The following is a 21,548-nucleotide window of genomic DNA, read 5'->3' on the forward strand; positions in this document are numbered from 1 at the left end:
TCAGCCCCAACTGTGAGCACTTTTAAATCCAGGTTAAAAACATTTCTCTTTCGGTGTGCTTATGGTTGAGTTTACATTTTTCTTTTTCCCCTCTTCTTTGATTGCTTTAATTTTTGTTCTATTTTTTCTTTTTTTTCTTTAAATTGCTTGTTTTTATGATGCTTTATGCTGTTCTTTAAAATGCCTTGTCTTTATGTAAAGCACATTGAGTTGCCTGTGGTATGAAATGCGCTATATAAATAAAGATGCCTTGCCTTGCCTAGCCTTGCCTTTAAAACACTTAACTATGTTCTAAATTTACAGTTTCCCAATGCTTTCATTTGATGCTTTTTTGAGTATTTTCAGGACTTCCTCACCTGCACCCGTCACTCACAGCTGGCCCCAGGTCCAGGTTACATTAATTCAAACAAGAACAAAACACATATTTTGAACTGGCTTTTAAACTTCAATTAAGTTTATAGTGCCAATTCACAAGGCGAAAAGAGAAAGAAAACAAGTTCAATACAAGTTCAACCACATTCAGTCCAGTTCAATTCAATGCAATTTAATAACAATGGAGTTCAGTATAAATGTTTATCATTAAAATCAGCTCAATCCACTATAAACCAATTATAACCAGTTCAATCCCTTTATTTATCAGTAATTGTATTTATACAATGCTTTTTCATAAAAAGTAGCCAAGCTAAGAAAAGCCGCAGACCACATAAATTAATTCAAGTTCATTCATCAGTGTTTCGTCTTGTTGGGCCCACGACACCTCCAGGAGGCTAGACAGTGATCAATGGCGTCCCAGAGTCACTCCCCTAATGCCAGCCATCACTGCTCCTCACACCACAACAACCATCTTTTTTATTTTTTGATTTTTTCCACAACCACCAGCTACCTCAGCCTCTCACCAACTGCTCACCAGTCATAGCGGGGTGGTGATACAAACCCTGGTTCAGGTAGGGGGTAGAAAAAGAAGAGGTAAAGATAAGCAGGATTGGGATTCAAACCCTGGTTCGGGTAGGGGGTAATGAAAGTATAGAGGGTGCCAGAGGTGGAGGCATAACAAGACACACTCGCAGATTCAGCAGACTAAACAGTCCTATAATCACTAAAAATGCCAGCAAAAACAAGACCATACAGGCCAACTCACCTAAAATGGCCGCCTGGTTTCAAAAGGCTCACATGGGCCACACCCTCCGCAAATTTTAGTCCACTTTAGATATTTTTTTCCCTGTAAGTAAATGATAAATAGTGCCTGCCTGTTAAAGTAGAAACTTCTGACAAACTGAATCACTCTGCTGCTTTTGTTTTCCCTTTGTAATATCAATGAATTTTAAGTGGATACTTTCTTTATTTTTATTTTTTTTATTTTTTAAATGCTGGCTTTATTCTTTAACAGAGTCTTATTTCTGCCTGAGGCATAATAACTGATAAGAGGAAAAGCACATCAATATGAAGAACAAATGTCTTGACATGCATTTGTATTTCTTCCTTTGAAGTTTAACTTGTCCTCCTGACTTTTCAGTCTCCCTGTGAGCAAGCAGAGTGGTGGCAAGGCCTGTCTAAATATAGCTACACTTGACAACATGTTGGAACAGAAAATACCCTTTTACTTTGAAGAATTCCAATTACTGTCACTATTTCCTCCGTGTATGTATATCTGTATGTGTGGTATATAAATGAGATGACTGTCAGTGCAAAATGTATGTTTATTTTTGCATGAGTAAGTGTGAGGCATCCTTGTTCATTTTAATCCAAGCATGTTAAAACTCCAGTTTCTTCTAGATTGACGTCTATGTAGCGTTGATAGAAGCTTTTGAACATTTTTTTGATGTAAAGTGCATTCAGAATTAACAATGACAGAATGGTGGAGACTAAAATGGACAGCCTTTATACTTTGCCTCTATTCTGCATCTGTAACAGAGTTTAGTCACGCACACAGCTAAAAAGCCTCAAATTGTCAATGCTAATGTGGAACATTAGTGACTATACTGGCATACATTGTAAAGTATATACTGGTGTAAGTATTGCAAGTTGAAGCACAGATGTTGTTTTATCACATGTATGCCCCCAACGATCATTTCAGATTCGACCCAAAGTTCAATAAAATGATTAACTACACAACATCAGGAAAGAAACAAGGCAAAAAAACACGAAAACAATACTGATATGCACAAAAACTGTACCAAATTAAGAAAAAAAAACAGTAGTTAAACTTTTGCTCGATTTGTCTTTGACTAGAGGACAGGCTTTATGATTCTGTAGAGCATCATTTAAATGTTAACTGATGAGTTATTTACTTCCACACACCATGAACGAACCATAAAATCAATACACATCAGCCAGACAAAAAGGAAGTGGAACAGAAGTAATTACTTACCATAGTCTTTGCCGTAGAAACGTATCTTCCCCCTAACTCCCTTTTGTATATAGTAGTATTAGTTCTTTGTTTTTCATGGCCCACTCTTGAGAGGAGTTTTGCACAGAGACTGATGTTTATGGTCCTGTTAAAGGTGGGTGGCTAAATCACTGAGAATCACTGGACCAGTGCACAATCTGTGAGGTAGCCAAGATATATCACCAAAAAAAGCCAATCCGGATTCAATTACCAAGCCAGCAGAGAGTAAAATTTATATTCAGACTCTCTGGCTTGGAAGATAGACGAGGTCACAGTGTAGTTTTTAATTAACAGTAAACACTCACTGACCTGTGAGTTGCGAATTTCGATTCCAAATTCTAATAGTTTTCATGTCAACCCATGTTGTTGCACAGGGGGGAGATACACAGAGGGTATATAAATTATATACTGTAATTGCATTGATTATTTTTCATGATATTACACTGAGTAAACAGTGTGACAGCTTCCACTACATTTACACTAAAATCCATTGTGTGTGGGTGGTTGGTAATAGTTTAAAGGTGGATTTTGTGTCTTAAATCACCACAAGGGGCACATAGTCTAGTTTTTTTTTAGCAAACCGAGTGACAGTGAGAGAAAAAGAAAAAAACTTTTTCCTCACTTGATTCACCAGTAGCTCTTAATTTTAACTGAAAAAAATACGAGAGGAAAATAGCTGAATAACAATTAAGACGAGCATATGTTCATTTTGATCTTACGTGCTGACACTACGAGGGCCAGGAGAGTCGCTTGATCCCTTCGTGGGCTTTGCTGAGCAGTCAAATATTTTTATTCACACCAGCAACTTTTAAATTGCAGCTCTGCTGTGGCTCGGTAAACGCCTGCATAAGTGCTTTCAACAAAAGGATGCCTCTGATAATGATCACAGATGCAGAGTTTTGTGTAATCCAAATACAACTTAAAAAGTGAAGCAATGAAAGCTTTGCCTTGAGATCAGTAACATATCATTATCAATCATCAACACAGGTAAGCTGTATTTTTAATGCCTCTAAAATGTTGCCTACATACTAGAATTACAGTTAAAGGTGTATTGTTGTTGCTATGAGGTCAATATAATGACCAACAAATGTTTTTACTGTGCATTTTGCAGAGAACTGCTTCCTATATGCCCACCTCATGCTTGAAAAAGAGGCAACACGCCGATACTCTAGATGCCTTGTGGCTGCAGCGACGCAAGTCGGTTTTTAGTGCAAACATGATAGCAAACACATCAAGACTCTAGCTTTTTCCATATATGGACTATGTCTCAGCGGTGAAATAGATGATCCTCATTAGCCTGCCATTGTCCCTCTTAGGTAATTCACACAGTAAACAGAGGTGGCTCAGCACCACATCTTGTGCACAACAAGCTGGCATTACAGCATCGGCTGAGAGAGTTACTGCTAGAACACACTGATTTTTGCTCTTCAGTCCAGAAGAAATGTTGCAAGCTCTGCATCAGATTTTGGTCTTTTTCAGCCCAAAAGCTGTCTCCAGCAAAGAAAAGCCACAACATTTATGCTTGCTTTAAATCTGTCATTTCTTATCTTTGCTGCTGAGCACAGTGTCTTTGTGGAGGGGGTGTTGGCAAAGGTATTGTTCACTTGCCAGGAGCTTCTGCTATTTACTGTTCTCTTCACAAACCCAACCGGTCTCTTTGCTCTCTGTATTTTACTACCAGCGCCATTAACAGCTTTCTCCTCTTCTTCGGTTTGCTAAGAGCAGACTGTGGTGACTCACGTCCCATTTAGAGGTACAAAATGGTATTACGGTAAAAGTACCTCTGTTGTACATCTCAGCTGCATAGTGCATAGGGATTTTAATATAACATCACAGATGCTGCATTTTACAATTCAGTTAATATTTGTAACTGAATTTTTGATGTTTTATGGATTTTTTATACAATGAGCACCTTTAACAATGTAATAATAAACAGTACATATACTTTTCCTGTGTCTCTCTAGCAGTGATGATCCCTCTTTTAGGCTCAGTCTTGTCAGGAATCATGTGCTGAAATGCTCAAATTGTTGAAACAGAATACAGAATATAACGGCCATGTGCTGCTTAATGACATCATTGAGGACTCACATAACCTTGAAGCCACATTTTGGCCTCATAAACTCTGGCAATATTTCACCAATGTTTGGTTTTGAAACAGCTGTTATTGTATCATATGGTACTGATAGTGCATTCAATCAAAAATGTAAAATTTAAAAAAAAAAACTTTTAGGAAAGTATTGGTACAACATTATTTGCTCATTTATTTCTTAATTGAGATAACTAATAGTGAGATTGATGGTAATATTAAAGTAAAAAACAAGTGCAAAAGATTCTTAACTTTCAACTTCTGAGGTACAGCATATGCAGCATCATCTGAAGTTGGACCTACATTGTAGAGGCTAGATAACGTTGTAACTCGACATAAGTTCCCCCTGACTGTCTGAACAGCTCACAAAATGTCCCATTTTCAGATATACTGGACCTGAAAAATGACAAATTTGTGTTTTTGAGTTGATAGTGACTTGTGGCGCCCAATTATATGGCAACAAACATAGAAAAAACAAGAATTTTTCATAATATGTCCCCTTAATTAAATGAATGCATGCTTGTCCCAAGAACTTGATCTTATATAAAATTCGTACCTACCATAACTAATAAAAAACATGAATAACTAACCATAATTATTTGAACTGAATTGATTTGAATTGAATTGAATAATAAGCATGCTCTACTTATAAAAATGATCGTATCGTAGAATATTGTCCTGTTGGTACTTTCAAATTATTTTTACTTTTTTCTATAAGCGGTTTGATAGTTTGAGTTACAACAAATCTATTCTGTCTGCATTCATTTCAGTTTGTAGATGGGTATGATAGATATAGATGACAAAGTAGATGCAGTTTTTGCAAATTGTGGTTCTTGATTACATGTATACCATTTCTGAAAAGATATGTTCATAGCAATATGAATATCCATGCATTGTACACGATGGAATGATTTCTGTAAGTGTGCACAAAAAAAATCACCTGAAAATAATACTCATTGTGATCTGTTGAATCTTTCTGTTTAGACTGTAGTAGTCATTCTATCTTTGTCTTTCTTATGTCTCTCTGAATCAAGGTTTTACTGGGATTTGACCATGCTGCTGCTGATGGTTGGCAACCTCATCATCATTCCTGTGGGCATCACATTCTTCAAGGATGAGCACACACCTCCTTGGATTGTGTTCAACGTGGTCTCCGATACATTCTTCCTCATGGACCTGGTCCTCAACTTCAGGACGGGTATCGTCAAAGAGGACAACACAGAGATCATTTTGGATCCGCAGCAGATCAAGATCAAGTACCTGCGCAGCTGGTTTGTGGTAGACTTCATATCTTCCATCCCTGTGGACTACATCTTCCTCATCGTGGAGACGCGCATTGACTCAGATTTCTACAAGACGGCACGCGCGTTGCGGATTGTCCGCTTCACGAAGATCCTCAGCTTGCTGCGACTCCTCCGCCTCTCTAGACTAATTCGCTATATCCACCAGTGGGAAGAGGTAGGAAAGATTATCTCTGTGTGTTAAACTTCACAGCTGTATTGACTATTGTCTGATTAGATGTGAATGTTGTGTACAGTGTTGAAAAGTCCCTGAGAAACTGGATTTGCTGGTTGTCTAATGGTGTATTTACAGAGTGAGAAAAATCTCACAAATCACAATGATTGACAATCATGAAGGCATATTATTAGATGAAGCCAGTCAACGCAAAGGGTTTTACTTGATAAATTTAATTACAGTCCAAATGGTATTCCCATCCTGGGGTGACTCTGCAAGTACATTTATTGTGTTCCTTCACCTTTGGCCCCAGGAGGGAAAAATATGCTGCTTCTGATTGCATCAACCCTTGACAGGAGTGAAGAGGCTCTTTTGCTCTACACGAGTCACCAATAAATTGATGAAGCTTGGTTGTTGATTAGCATTTTCTCTGTATGTGTGTCCCATCAATGGACCAGTGGGACCACAGAGCCCAGAGAGGCAAAGCTGCAGTACAAGCATGATTGTAATTGCAGCAATAATTAGAAAAGTTCCCATTGCTCTCGCTGAATGGATCCTGTTTTGTACTCTCAGAGGTAAAAGGTGCAAAGTGAGGCAACAGATTTGTAGCTTGGAGTCAACAAGAAGACTCTCCACTGGAGGATTATGTGCGACAGAGAGGGCAACAATATGATGTCATGCAAAGCAATGTTTTGAGGCTGAGGGAAGCAAACAATTATACACTTGAGAAATTTGTCGTGCATGTTGGCGAGTCACAAAGCAAAGGGAAATACTAGATAACAAGAAGTGAGACGACCTCTCTAACTACTTTGATTTCAAGTCAACCTCCCTTAAAGCACAGGGTTGAGGCTTTTTCAGGGTTTAGTTTTTTGATGAAGGATACTTTTACACAATCAGCATGAATGGACCTGATACAAAGCGTGTTCTGGCAGCTCGACATCATGCAGTACATCCTGTGCAAAGCAATAATTTCGGTTTCTGGTCAGATTTAATACCTCCAAGCCCAAAATCCATTTACTTGATCACTCGTGTCCTTAATGTAAGAAGTATATATAATGAAATATGTAAGAATAACCTGTCTCCATGGGATTGATTACTGTGCGTCTGCATTTTGTTCCCCAGACAGAGATTAGGATAGGGCTTAACATTTTTCACTTACATCTTTTTTATTCATTGAAACAAGCCACAGGGAGCAAAACAATCATTTCAGCTTGAGTCAGTAGTTTTGCAACTTGATTTTCAGCACCACTGATTTGATCGTATTTGTTTTATTTGGAAATGTATACATTCATTTGAAAGATTGCATGTTTGATGAGATTATATAAATGTATCTGGTCCTTATCAGATCTTAGAATAGGTAAATATCTCTGACGAACATGAACTCAAGGCAGATTACACTGTGTCACTTTTTCTTTAACGCAAACTAGACAAAATCAAAAAGCTGTGTGTAAAAACTACACTCTAACTGCTCATAGGAAGTACAAGAGAATACACTCCAGTCAGGAGCTGCTCATCAAATGCACTTGATTAAGTCATCAAAAGAAAATGTGGTTACTTCTATAAAAGTAAACGTTTTAACATTTTGCTGACCTTCAGTATATAAATATGTGTGTAACACAATGCTAATGAGGAAAGACATCATCAGTGATCTTAGAGAAGCAATTGTTGCTGTCCATCAATCCGGGAAGTGCTATAAGGCCATTTCCAAACAATTTAAAAAAATATTATTTACAAGTCATTCAAAACACTTGACAATCTTTAAGGAGTGGACATTCCAGAAAGTTCATCCCAATTCTCAGAGAAACCACAAAAATCCTGTTTAGCGACAGGAGCTGGACATCTTCCAGTCATTGAGTCGACCGTGAACTCCTCTGTACACCAAAGTATTCAAAACTAAATTGTGAGGCCATCAATCTGACAGCTAAAGCTTGTACAAAAGCTTGATCCCAAGTGCAGCAGCAAATCTACAACGGACTGTTTTGCAATGATCCCAAATTTTAGAGCTCAACCTGATTGAAATACCTTGATAGGATCTTAAGAGAGCTATGCATAAATTAATGCCGGCACAACTCTATTAACTGAAGCAACTTTGCAAAGAAAAGTGGGCCAAAATTCCTCCACAGTGATGTGTGAAGATAAAAACCTCCAGAAAACTATAATTTTAAGTTATTTCTGTTGAAGGTGTCTCTAAAAGCTGTCAGTTCATGGGGTGCACTAGGGTCCGTTTATACTAATCTGTTTCTATATCATTTCTATCGCGGATGCACTGTCCATTTACATTAAAATACTGGAATACGACTTCATAGGTGGAAGGATTCAAATACGCCGGAGCCCACGTAAGTATTCGCATACGATGCTGATTTTAGCAGTTGTAAACGGGGAAAAACGGGGATACGCAGTGCTGAGCTCTAGCTACTCGGCTTTTATAATGAGAATCCAGCCACAGCAGCAACGCAAGCCGTACATGGAGCGCCACTTTTGGGTTAGACCGGGAAGAAGCAGCGCATGGTGGGACAATTTCGTGAACCAAGTTGTTGTCGCCGAAGAATGGCGCGAGAACTTTCGAATGTCCAGAGCAGCCCTGATAAATCTGTTAAAGCGGCAGTCTGCATCTCTTTTTCAAGCATAATGCCTGGAACTGTCCGGGGATTCTGAAAGTAGTACATTAAATACCCCAATGCAAAAAAAAATGAGTTCTCTAGGTCCCCTATATGTCCCGCTAGGTCCCTCCAAAGCCAGCAGGTTTGTTTAACAAAATTGCAGACCGGACCGGTAAAAGGTAACCAATCAGGTTACGAGCTGGGCTCTGCTGCCTGTCAAACACCGATTGTGCACGCGCGATACAAGGTAGGCTCGTCCCCACGCTTATTTATCTAGACTATTGAACTTCATTACGGGCTAGTCTACTTACTGTGTCTTCCATGATCGCAAATGACAGGTGAGTTGATGAATGAGGAGTCGTGTACGCGCATCTGGCGTGCACGTCTACGTGCACGAGTTCTCATGTGTTTTGATGGGGCGGGACAGGAAGTTGAATAACTTTTTATTTTTCGGTTAAAAAATAAGCATTTCTTGCATTTTGCGACTACGGAGGTCACCGTTTTCAACTTCAAGCGTTCCGATAGATCATGTAAACTCTTAAAATGCCAAAAAGTAGGACTTTACGTATGACAACAACAAATCCTGCAGACTGCAGCTTTAATATAAAGCAGTTGCTCATGCTCCAGATGCAAGGGCGATCATGTGATGTGATGGCTGATTATGTGACTAGCGAATCAGCCGATCCCCGTTTCAGTGTAAATGTAAATAGTTTGCAAGACGCCGACACGAAGAAATGGTGAAATGAATTAATGTAAACAGAGCCTTAGTTTTCCTCACACTGTCTTTGTATATTGGCTTAGTATTTGTTAAATAAATAATGAGACAGTGTAACATGTCATGTACTATTGATCATCCTTTGCTGTACTTACCCAAATTTGAGATGTGGTAAGAACCAAAGGATTTTATTATTATTTCCTGATATGTAAATCCTTAGAAATGAAAGAGGGCGCACTTTAGCATGTTACAGTTCAAGACAGTGCAATGAGAAAAAGATGGAACAAGGGTGGATTGTTTGGATGAGTTGCCAAGTGTAAGCCTAGGCTATTCTCTGCAAAAGAACATGGCAGCGCAGCACCCAGCTGTATGTCAGAGTAAATGTGCAATGGACTGCACAGATGAAAGGCACGTAAAAATTCTTTTTAGGCTAAGTTAGGAATTTTGCTCCTTTGTGCCACAATGAACTGATCACAAGCACAACAGTGTTGCTTTCCATAAATGAGCCTGTTTTGATAATATGAATATAATTATTATTTTCATGCAGTGCTACTCTTGGTTAGTGGGTGTGTTCATCAACATTACAATGACAGCTGAAAAAAAATTGGTAGCCACCTGATTGCCAATCAAATCACATATATATGCAGACCTGCCCATTGACACTCCTTAAAGTTGCAGGTTTTCAAAGATTCAGCTTGCATTCTGGATAGAGCAGTGGGTAGAAGTGTGGTGACATTAATCATGCAGGTTCTCTGTGATGCCATTTCAAAGAGAGGAAAAGTTCAAATGAATCACCGGAGAGACACCCCTTGTCGCGCTGTGTCTCCGCTCATACCCGCTGTTGTACCCATGAACCCAAAATGAAGGCAGGAATTTAGGCCAAATCAGAATTTGAATACAGCAGACTCACTGACAGTGCGCTGTCACATGATCACTCTGCACTAAGGCGACAACGGATGTTGGGGGTGGAGGAATCAAGGAAAGGAAAAAGAAATAGGGGGGAAAAAGGAGGAATACACAAAAAAAAGAAGCTTGCTATAGATTATACCATGCCTCTTTGCTTAGAATAGTGCTCTGCTTTAGAGACCACACACAAACTAATGATTGGGGGAAAATAATCAGGATTTATATTTGTATTATGAAAAAGAAAACAAACTATCAGGACATCGTAGGAAAGTGATGACAGTGTCTTCCATAACTGAAACGATCCTACAAAAAGGGGGTATTTTACTCTCACAGAGCCAGTGCCATTTGCATGGTTTATGCCTGTGTGGATGCTGTTTGTATGTGAGACTGTGAGTGTCAAGGTTTTCTGATGAATGCTAGTTAGGCAGTCAGAGTGAAAGGCCAGCTTTGCCTTAACGCCACAGTACTCCAGATCCAACCTCACAGAAATGTCATCTGTCACTGCAGAGTAACTTGTCGCTAAGATCTCACCACCTGACTTGGCTTTTTGACTTTTCCTATTGACACCACACAGCCCACACCAACACACACGCATCTGATTATCATTTGAATGTGTTGGCACGGTTCAAACTTTCTTCTATTCATCAACAAACTGAGCTTTTAGGAGAAAATAATCGTGAGATTTTCATTCTCTATTAATGTTTTATTGTGTTCCTGCTTTTCCATGAATAAGAGCACAGAGTGATCCTCTAAGAGGAAACTAAATGATTATTTATTCTATTAGTTTTCACAGAATCGAGATAGTGTCATTCTAATCCCAGACACTGTGCAATTTATCAGCCTTGGTTTCATCACTGACTGCCATGGAGCATCTGTTGCCAATGTATCTGCATGGTAAGAATCATCCTGCACAAACGCTTTTTCTGTTGTCATAGTAAGATTAATTTTTTGTCTCCTGTAAGAAGTCACACAGAGGACACTTTTTCTGGGAAATGTTCACTATGGCTAACTCACTGGGGGAGCAAATTCTCGAAATTAGAAATGTTTTTCATGCACTGTAAAATCCAATGAATACAGCTTTTAAGAAATTTAGAACGAGACAAAGAAGCATGATAATAGCCAGTGTATGGAACAGACGGTGCTGTATGTCGACTCATTGGAAAGCGTTTTCCTGGGTTGGGCACACAACACTGTGGTGTGTTTTGGAAACACTGAAATTACTTTGATCAGCATGTATTCATATATATGTTTATATACAAATTTCACAAAAAATGTTCAGACGATGGCTAAGCTAATCATTTTTTTTGCCTCACATCCTCACTCTGGAACAAATTGGGTCAGCCTGACCTGCTCTCTCACAGCAGTAGTTTGGTCTAACACGTCATAAATCTGTTTTATAATCCTTTGGGGACAGTTAGCTAACTCACGCATTTGTGCTGCCCTCAGTCACAGATTCAGTATGATTGAAATAACATTGAGAGACAGGAAAAAATAAATGTTTAAAGATAATCAATGTTTTGAGAGGTCAAATTGAATTTAATTTCATAAAATTCCTTGACAGATCAAGACAGACTTTATGACATGCACTGGCAAACAGATATTGGCGAAGTGCCTTGCAATCCCTCCATGTGTGAGAGTAGCTGTAATCCATGTGTGCATGTAGGCTGTGTTTTTTTTGTCAGTGAGTGTGTGTGTGTGTTTACATGTTTTAGCCAGCTTTGTTGACACGGACTGTAATTGCATGTCCTCTGGGGAATATATGGCGCTAGTACCCACAGGCTCAGACATGTTGGCACGTAACCACAAACTGTTCTAGTGTCCTTGAGCATGATTCTTGACCTCTAAACTGCTCCTCTGAGTCTTCCCAGAAAAGAGCAGAAGGGAAAGCAATTCAAAACAGGGCTGCATTCTTTTGATCACGCATGTTGCAGCTAAACAAAAGATAAGGATGACAAGTTTGTGTTTTTCTCCATATTTCCATGTTTAGGGTGGAACAACTAGAGATCAAGTCAAGCCAATTCCTGCCAAAGTCTCTTACAATCTGAGAAGGATGTTATTTTGTTATTAAACCTTCCATTTAAATAAATTGATATATACTGTGATTTGAACTTGTTGAAATAAAAGACTGTTTCAAACTGTTGGCTGACAGATAAGGCTTTGGGGTAAATTCATGTCCTCATGACCATCTTCAGGGAATTAACAAGCTCATATCTTATCATACAGTGGTGCTTCAATCAGTATGTTTTGATTGGACTACTGCCCATATGAAAATGAACAAAATGTTAAACTCTGTCATTATTTGTTAAGCAAAAAATACCACCAAATACTATTATTGTACTGTGGCAAAAGTATGTGAAGCGCTAACATTTATTTTGAAGGAGAAGTTGGAATCAGGTTTTTTCAGTGGGATCACAAACATAAAAGAACTTGAGACAAATGTGACCTGCAAAGTTTACAAAACCAAATCTAAAGAGTTTGGATTTCATGAATCCACAGTGCATATGACAACAAATCTCTGCAAAGTCTCTCCATCAGAAAAGTATCCTTACACAGGTTTCAATTGCTGTTTTTGACGCATATTTAGAAAATGCGCACAAGATAATATGAGTGGAAGTGGTAAGATTAAAAAAAAGTTCCATTAAGGTGCAAAAAAAATGCTTGCTTGAAGTGGTTTTTGCCAGTTTTGAAGAAGTCTAGATACGTACTGGGAGAATAGAAATAAAGAAGTCTGAATTGGAAAAGACAAAGAAGAAATTACTTCTTTTATTGAATTACAACCCCTAGCAATGTAGTCTACACTGCCACCTCTGGCAATACTAAGCAACCAAGTTTATTCACTTTAAACGAGTCTGGAAACTTGTTTGCTTTGCTAGTGAATGGAAGCCAGCTCATGTTAGGTGTGTTTCTGAATAGAGCTTTATCCAGGCGCATTTGTAATTGTGTCCACAAGATAGACATGCACATAAGTTGTTTTATCAAATAGTCCTTTAAATGCTAAAAGCTAAAGCTAAAATGTATCTTTTGTAATGGCCAAGTTAAAGACCTTAATCCAAGATAAATTAAAATAACCCATAGGGGCATTTCATGAAAGGAAATCTGGTTAAATTTAGTTTTGTATGGCGGAATGTGCTGAAAGTCCACTGAGATGATGTGCAGGTGTAAGCAGTATAATCAATAATTACTAGACACATTGTTTCAGTCATTGCTGTACACCCACATGTGGTCACCCCACATACTAAAAAGATCAAGATACTTTGCATATTACATGTTAATCTTGGATAAATAAATGACCAACTATTGTATGAATTTACTCCATATTTACTTCAAAGCACCCCTGCACAAGGCAGAAACATTGTTTTAGCCTTAATTACAGTTTGATTTGGATAATTTGCCACAAAACCTCCTTTATATAAGAAAACAGAGGTGAAAAAAGAAAGATAGAACTGGAAAAGTACATTGCTATTTCTCATGAATCATTCTAAATACTTATCTTTACATTTTCTTGTTGCTTTATCAAATTATGTGACATATGCTCTTCACATGTGATTAGCAAGCTCAAAATGTGGAATAGGAAAAAAAAATGAAATAGCAAATTATTCCTAGGATGTTTGAGCAGAAAAAGTGGCGTGTGAAACTGCAGTCATCTAAAATCAATCATCATCTTTACCCCCTCAAAGACTCTAATCCGATCACCACTAACACCATCAGTGTAATTTTTGCATAACTAAAGCAACGCCCTGATCCCCCGCCAGCTCATGAAATCTTCTTATATGTCCTTTTTTTTTTTGTCGCAGGCATCATAAATTAGCTCTGATTGCTTCCATTCCCTTCCAAACAGATGTAAGAGTATTTTAGCGCCCGGCATGATGACAGAATGTTGTTTACAAACAAGGAGGTTTTAGTGTTAGTGGCTTCATGCCAGTATTAGCACTGTCACGCATAATGGCGTTCAACATGGTGGGCAGATATTATCACACTCTTACGCAAACACACACACACACACACACATACAGGCAGACCAGATTGTCATTATGTATCTCACCGTCTCCCTCTTGTCAGTTTCCTCTTGTCAGTCTTCATCGGGATAAAAATAAGACTGTGACCGGATATTCTCCTTATTGGAGTTGTCTCTTGTTGATGAAACAGTGAATCGGTTGAGATTAGTCATCCTGTTAAAGCCGATTCAAGGCAGTGTACTAATGAATAATCGCTCAGGGGCTTCTTCATCATCCCTGAGGCTCAAGGCATAACTTTCTCAACTGGCCAACTAAATGTTGCTTTTAGCGTGGATGGAGATAAGTTTGTGAGACGAGAGCTGAGGCCTTTTTATTTTGCACATATGACAAATCAAAAGACATGAGATAGTTAAACAACAATGACGGACATGAGGAGCGAAACAGTTTCTGACCAACAACCGGTGTTGTTACAGTGAGAGTTTATCAATTCTATCAAATGCAGAATAAACTGTGGTGCAAGATGGCAGAATGTCTGTCTATGGCATCTTGAATTGTAGAGATTTATGGTCCTGCCTGCCCAAGTGGTTTTATGCTTCAGTTATGGAGAAACAAAACGATATGTAAAGTGCTGCGATAGAAGGCAGTCACGGGACTGCACCACACGTCCAAAGAAGGACTGATGCGCCTTTCTTTTCCGCCCAGTAAATCCATACAAAAATATTCGAATAATGTAAATCAGCTCATCAGCTCCCCACTCAATGACCCATTACCTGAACCAAGGACTGTTCTTTTAGAGATAAGAAAAGCAGGAATAATAGACTTAATGGGCTATTATTTAGTTCACAATGAGGCTTGCCAGCAACAGTGACAGGTCCTCAGCACTCTGAATGAGCCATGCGTGATGTGAAAATCCACAATGGACTTGCTTAAAAAACTTTTACATCCAAATGTGTAATCCTGCGCAAATCCTACGGCACATCTTGGTTGGGAGCAGAGTCAGAGTGGCTTTTGTGATTTGAGCCCTCCAGGTCTGTTTAGACGGATGATGGAAGGGTGTTCCCTGTGGTCCACTCCCAGGCCTACTTCTCATTCTTCACATGCGCTTCGTCCACCACGACAGCATGCATGAGCATGACATTTTGGTCGAGGCATTTCCAGTGAGAAATCTAACCCCTGCCTAAAGCCTGCTCTGCAAATCTGCCATCATGTTGGATTAATAATAACAACGAGGCATACAGCCCATGTGTTGATATAGTTGATAAACTTCATTACTCATCAAAGGGGAATCACGCTTACATCAGACAGTAGATGCAGCATGTTGCAATTGACAGAATAAACGTATTTAAAAAACCCAGAATACTTTCTGAAGTAAAAAGTTCAGCCAAGTATTTGTTGATTTACACTTTTAAGACTATTTTGTTTTAAGCATGCGAAAACTCAGCAATTGCTCTAAACCAAATAATTTATTGTTGTCCATTTGAAAGGGATTTTCATCTGCAATCAAATTTAGTTTTTACTTCTGAAGGTGTCCCAATATCACAAAATTCCATAGTTCCTGATACCAAATCTGATGCAAAAATACAAAGTAATATTTTTTATTGAGTGAAGACCTTTTGCACTTACTGTCTTCTTTAGCCCTTCCCTCTGGGATCTTAGGTTGGGATCCAATGATTTATAGCATCCATTGAACATTGAGCAAATATGTCACATTTTCAGAACTGGGGAAGTAAACAATATAGCTGTTGTACGAACAAATAAAGAATCAACATTTTCACAAAAATAAAATCATGCATGAATGCAATTGTTATGTTTATATTTACATGTGAATGTAAATATGTAAATGTGATATATTGTAAATGTATTACACTTACAAACATATAAATATATATATATATGTATATATATATATATATATTTATATGTATGTATATGTGTACATGTAGAGCAATTATTTAAAATTAATCAAACATTTATAAATATGGCCTGACTTTGAATTATACCCAAAGCAGTCCATAATTATTTGATAACTGCTGCAGTAACATGAAGGGCTGCAGTGTAGGAAAGATCCTATGAAGGGCCGTACTTCCGCCCAAAGATTTTGGCTCCGCACATAGTCTGGCCAAATCCCCCTACCTCGGTTCGCTCAGTGTTTTGCCAATCAGCAAACAGTTGCGAGTGGTGACGCAGAACTCACGCGCGGAGTCCATTGTAGTCCATATAACTGTAGTTCAACCGCAGCGGAAATAAACATGGCGACGGAAGAAGAGACGCTAGAAGCTATCCATGAAGTTGTCTCAACTCTGGAGAGCATTACACAATTAAAACAAGAGCAAGAGGAATGCCTCTTCAATATTGTTAGAGGCAAGGATGTCGAAGCTCTCATTCCAACTGGCTTTGGGAAAAGTTTGATTTATCAAATGGTACCGGTATAATGAAAGCGGATGTGGGAAGTGTGATTCGCGAGAGTAAGCATGAACCTCGGCGCATAACCAACGTCATTTCTAAACATTATGATTGGTTAAGGGAACTCCAATGAATTTAAGTTGCTGAGTAAGGTCCCACCCTCCATGGAAACGGATTCCTCTTGGGTTTTCCCAGACTGTTTGACGGAGTCAACAGTCGGCTTTCGCCCAGGCTACATTGTAATAGCATGGTAGTGCAACATGGTTGAGGGCTTGGGAGAGCAACTTGCTGAATTTTTAATATGAATTGTTTATTCCAAGGTAATGAAAATATAACAATTCATATTTAAATTTATCTGCACTATCTACAGAACATCATTATAAACAACATGTTGCTTTTAGATTGCCTTAAATGTTGTGCTGTGGAACGTAAGACTTAAAAGTGACTCAGCAGATCACATTGTGCAAAGCAGACATGTTTCAAGTTCAGTCTGCAAAACATCGTTGGAAGAACAATTTGAGTGAAGAATTTTTTTTCCTCTTGTGTGTCAAGATAAAGTCAAGTCAACATTCATCATCATTAGCAGAATGAGCAGCAAACAGCAGATGCCGTGGTATCGTGCTATATCAACTGCGTCAAGGCAGCCACCATCAGCACCACGGGACATATGCAACTATTCTCTCACCTGGATCCCACTCTTTTCACTCCATCTGTTTGAGAAGGCTCTGCAGCTGCCTTCATCCACTCTCGGCCTGTCTGAGCCTGGGTGCTAATTGACAAGGAAACAGATTAGTTCAACTTGAGTATCTAATCCCATTTTTTTGTCATGTTCATTACTCTTTATTTGTCTATTCCACTTTAAAAAAATGTTGCCAAAGCACAATAAAAGTAGTGGTGGAGTAAAAAGTTAGTTAGTGGTAAAATTCTGCTTCCTTGCAATGTGGTAACAATTTCTGTAGCAAAACCACCCCAAAGGGCGTCCAACCATGTTGTTGCTGTTCTTTTTTTTTCAAATTTCCAAATTTCTTTCCTTTTCTTTTTCTTTTTACAATTGCTACACAGAAGTTGATTTACATTAGGTTATGTGATCTAAGCCAGGTTTTTGATAAAAAAAAATCGACAAAGACAAAAAACAATTAGGTAAGCAAATACCATCACAGCCTGATACAGCGAGAAGCCTAATAAGTGTAGTGAGACTGACAAGCCCCCCTGTAAGAAACTGTTGAGTTGTTTCCCTGCGCCCTCATCAATCAAAGCTGTCCTGTTTATGCTGATGCTAATACTGCCAGGCTCTCTCTGTGTACCTATCAATTAAAAGAAAGTAGTCAGTAATCCATCATCCTGCATGTAACACCGTGTTGGGCATTGCTGTGCGTGTAGTCTGTTTTTGCACCGCGTGCTGTTCATGTGGTTGTGTTCATATACAGTACATGCTCGTGTTTGTTGCTGTTGTGACAAAATTACACAGAGCAATAAAGTTCTGCTCTGAGTAGCTTTAGTTTTTTTTAATCTACAAGAGCCACTAGGCGTGAAAAGCGAACGAGAAAGGATACCCAGACCTCATTCATATCCTTCAAAGAGTTAAACTCGGGCACATTTTTATAAGTACAAAGTCTCTTCTGTATGGCAGTATTTGAACTGATTACAGCTGTGAAGGGAGATAGGGGAATCACCTTTCCACAGCGACGGTACAGTTGGGGTTACAAACTGGAGATTTGCATGGCATTACCTGTCGCAGTTCTCATAGGCTTTATTCTCCACATTGTGGTTAAGTGCTAGAGGTCTTTTGGGGGCACAGCTGCAATAGAAGAGTAGCAGCAGTGATTGTGAAACAGAAATGAGTCATTCAGGCTCTGCCACTGGATACATAAAGGAATTTGTTCTGCTTCAAAAAATGCTGACACTGGATAATTTGTCAGTACTCAGTAGACTTGTTCAAGGCCAACTGACAAGATACAAAGAGACATGCCCTAACATTAATTATTTTTAATGGTGTGGACACCTGTTTGTAAAACTAAGAAACCTCTGTTATTGCAGTTGTTTGAGAAGCTGTTTTGTACCCCCAAAAGTTTGGGATGCTCACAAGAGTAAATGACAAAGTTATGATAGCCTGATGATATGATCATAATAGCCTCCATAAACCTTTGGGACTTTCAAATTCCACATACTCAGTTTGTATGACAGGTTTCAGTGAATAGTGTGTAGGATTTAGTGACATCAAGCAGCACAAATGCAACCCCCTGAATATCTACCATATTATCCTTTCCTTCCATGCTTAAAGTGGAAACTGCTGTGGTCACAAAGATGTAAAAGGCCTGAGCTGCAGCAAGTGTTTAGTTTGTCTCTTCTGGTCTATTGTAGAAATGTGGCTTTGCAACTACAAGGGAACGGATCCGTGATGTCTGGGCTGTATTCATTACAGGTTTGTTTTGTGGCTACTTTAGGAATTGTGAAAATAGGATTCCTAATTTCACACAATACTGCATTAAAGGCAAAATAGTTACGATTTTATTTTGCATATCTCATGATAGATCCCTGACATATTACACAATGTAACTTTACCAGCGGCTGCACGGTGATGTGGTGGTTAGCACTGTCACGTCACAGCAAGAGGGTTCCTGGTTCGAATCCCTGCTGGGGCCTTTCTGTGTGGAGTTTGCATGTTCTCCCTGTGCATGCGTGGCTTCTCTCCGGGTACTCTGGCTTCCTCCCACTGGCCAAAAACATGCATGTCAGGTTAATAGGTGACTCTAAATTGACCCTAGGAGTGAGTGTGGGTGTGGATGATTGGTTGTCTCGTTTGTCTCTATGTGGCTCAGTGATGGACTGGCGACCTGTCCAGGGTGTACCCTGCCTCTTGCCTAGACAGTTGGAATAGGCTCCAGCCCCCCCCGCCCCCCGCGGCACTGAGTTGGATTAAGCGGGTATAGAAAATGGATGGATGGAACTTAACTATGTCACTGTTGCAGCCATTCTCTTAGATAAGCTACCCAAACTGAGATATGGGGGAGCTTTTTCATCATTACATGACGAAATAAGCCCAAGTGCTCTCCTTTTTTGAATATAAACAGAGCATCAAGCGGTAGTAAGCTGCTAGGATGTGATTCTCTGATGCCAAAGTATGTGCTACGGAGAGTGAAGGTCCCATTTGTTTCATCCAGTGCGCATGAACAAACATAGCACTGTAATGTCATATTATGTACTGGTCATCTGGCCAGTACCCCAAATACCCCAAACTACATAGCTGCTAATTTTTTTGTTTAAGGTAAGCCAATGAGTGTCATGTCTGTGGGTTTTTTGCCACGTTTTTAGTTTCTGTTTAAGTTCTTAGTTTTACCATGTTTTAGTTTTCTAGTGTCTTAGTTTTAAGTTTAAGTTTTAGGTTCAGGTCTTGTTTTTAGTTTTTACCATGCAATGCCACCTTCTTCCTCAGTCTTTCTCCTGCCTTGCCATCAGCTTCACTTCCTTCACCTGTGTTTTCCCCATCAGCTGTACTCAATCACCAATCACCCTCCACAGTATTTAGTCTCCCGGTTTGTCCATACTCATAGCCAGATCCTCACTTCTCACCCGTTACTGTCTCAGCCAAGATAAGTAGCGTTCTAGTTATTCCAAGCCATAGTCCTGTTTTGTTTAACCTTAGTCATGTTTTGTTTTTATCACAGTTTAGTTTTTGGTATCCGGCTCAGCCGCGCTTTTTGTTAAAATCTGTCTTTGAAAATAAATCAAGTTTTGTTTTTTGAAAGAATCTGCATCCGCATCCTTCCTCGCATCCTTCCTTGCACCCACCCTACCTGACAATGAGCAGCTACTATGTTTCACTGTGATATCTCCAAGTCAAGGAAAAGCAGCCTGGACTGCAAACAAGGAGTTTTAGGCAGTTCAGGAGCTACGTTTTCTGTCAGAGAGAATATCTCTTTGGTGTGGATGTTTAAATTCACAAGAAAGCTACAGAACATGTTGAAGGAAAAGAAACTAACCAACCATAACATTGCCTATCTAAGACTTTTCACATCACATGAGTGCCTCCCTTAGACCTTGAGTTTTCTTCCACTCACTTTAGCTTTTTCCACAAATGGGTATGGCAAAAATAGACTTTTTCTTTTGCAGTTAGTCTGATTTGTAAGACAATCAAGAATAAAATGTAAACCATGCGCTGTTTTAAGTCTCTGTCAATCCTTAATACCCTGGCTTTTGTAAATGCAGCCTGTGTTTCATGAAGCTTCCTCCTTCTGTCCGGAAATATGATCTGACAAATGAAAAATCTATTAGACACAAGATGAAGAGGGGTACCTTATAATTAATTTTTTTAGCCACAGAAGGAATTTAACACTTCAGTTTTATGGAATGCCATGACAACTTAATCAGGACTTTCAACATCACAGTTTACACGGGATATTAGCAAACATATGTATTGGTATCTTTATAGAAAAGGCTTTTAAAGTATTCAAAAAAGAAGGAAAAAATAAACAAATAATAGCTAGCATTTTATGTGCACGTGTGCACAGAAAAGTGTGGAAAACGAGGGATTTTGTGTGAAAATGTTCAGCTGGATGAGTGATTTCAGCTGAATACAAGTGCCCAAAGCACACACTAAGTTCTGCGTGTATATGTGTGAGTGGATGGACATATAAAGAGTATGTGAGGATGTGTCCATCCATTCTGAGATTTTGCTGTGCATAACTCTGGCTTCATGCTAGCTTGTTGACACAACTTAATCTGATGTGATTTGATGGCGCAGCAGCCCCCTGACTTCCTAACTCCCCATCAGTCCCTGCCAGCCCTGTTCCTTCACACAGGCTCAGAGTAAATACAAAGATTCACAATCACGTTTGAAGGCATTCAGTTGGAAACTGGAAGAATAATAACACCAAGTGATTTTGTTACAAGAACTAAGAAAAAGCTTTGGTGACAAGCATGTCTTCACCTTCCTTCTTCATCACCTACAGCTGAGCAACAAAGTAAAGACGGAATATCCCCTCTCACTCGCAAGCCTTTTAATGGCACAGAGTGGATTTTAATAAGAAGCAGAGTGGTTAGT

The 21,548-nt window shown here is 39.1% G+C and overlaps 1 protein-coding gene across 1 annotated transcript in view; it reads left to right on the forward strand.

Moving 5' to 3' along the window:
• The window catches only part of hcn4 (hyperpolarization activated cyclic nucleotide-gated potassium channel 4), an 80,681-nt gene that overhangs the window by 26,682 nt on the left and 32,451 nt on the right, over positions 1–21,548 (forward strand). The window contains exon 2 of the mRNA XM_075471826.1: positions 5,507–5,930. Coding sequence (XP_075327941.1) covers positions 5,507–5,930 — 424 coding nt within the window. The remainder of the gene's footprint in view (positions 1–5,506; positions 5,931–21,548) is intronic.

Source organism: Odontesthes bonariensis, chromosome 1, assembly GCF_027942865.1.
Source record: "Odontesthes bonariensis isolate fOdoBon6 chromosome 1, fOdoBon6.hap1, whole genome shotgun sequence".
NCBI lineage: Eukaryota > Metazoa > Chordata > Actinopteri > Atheriniformes > Atherinopsidae > Odontesthes > Odontesthes bonariensis.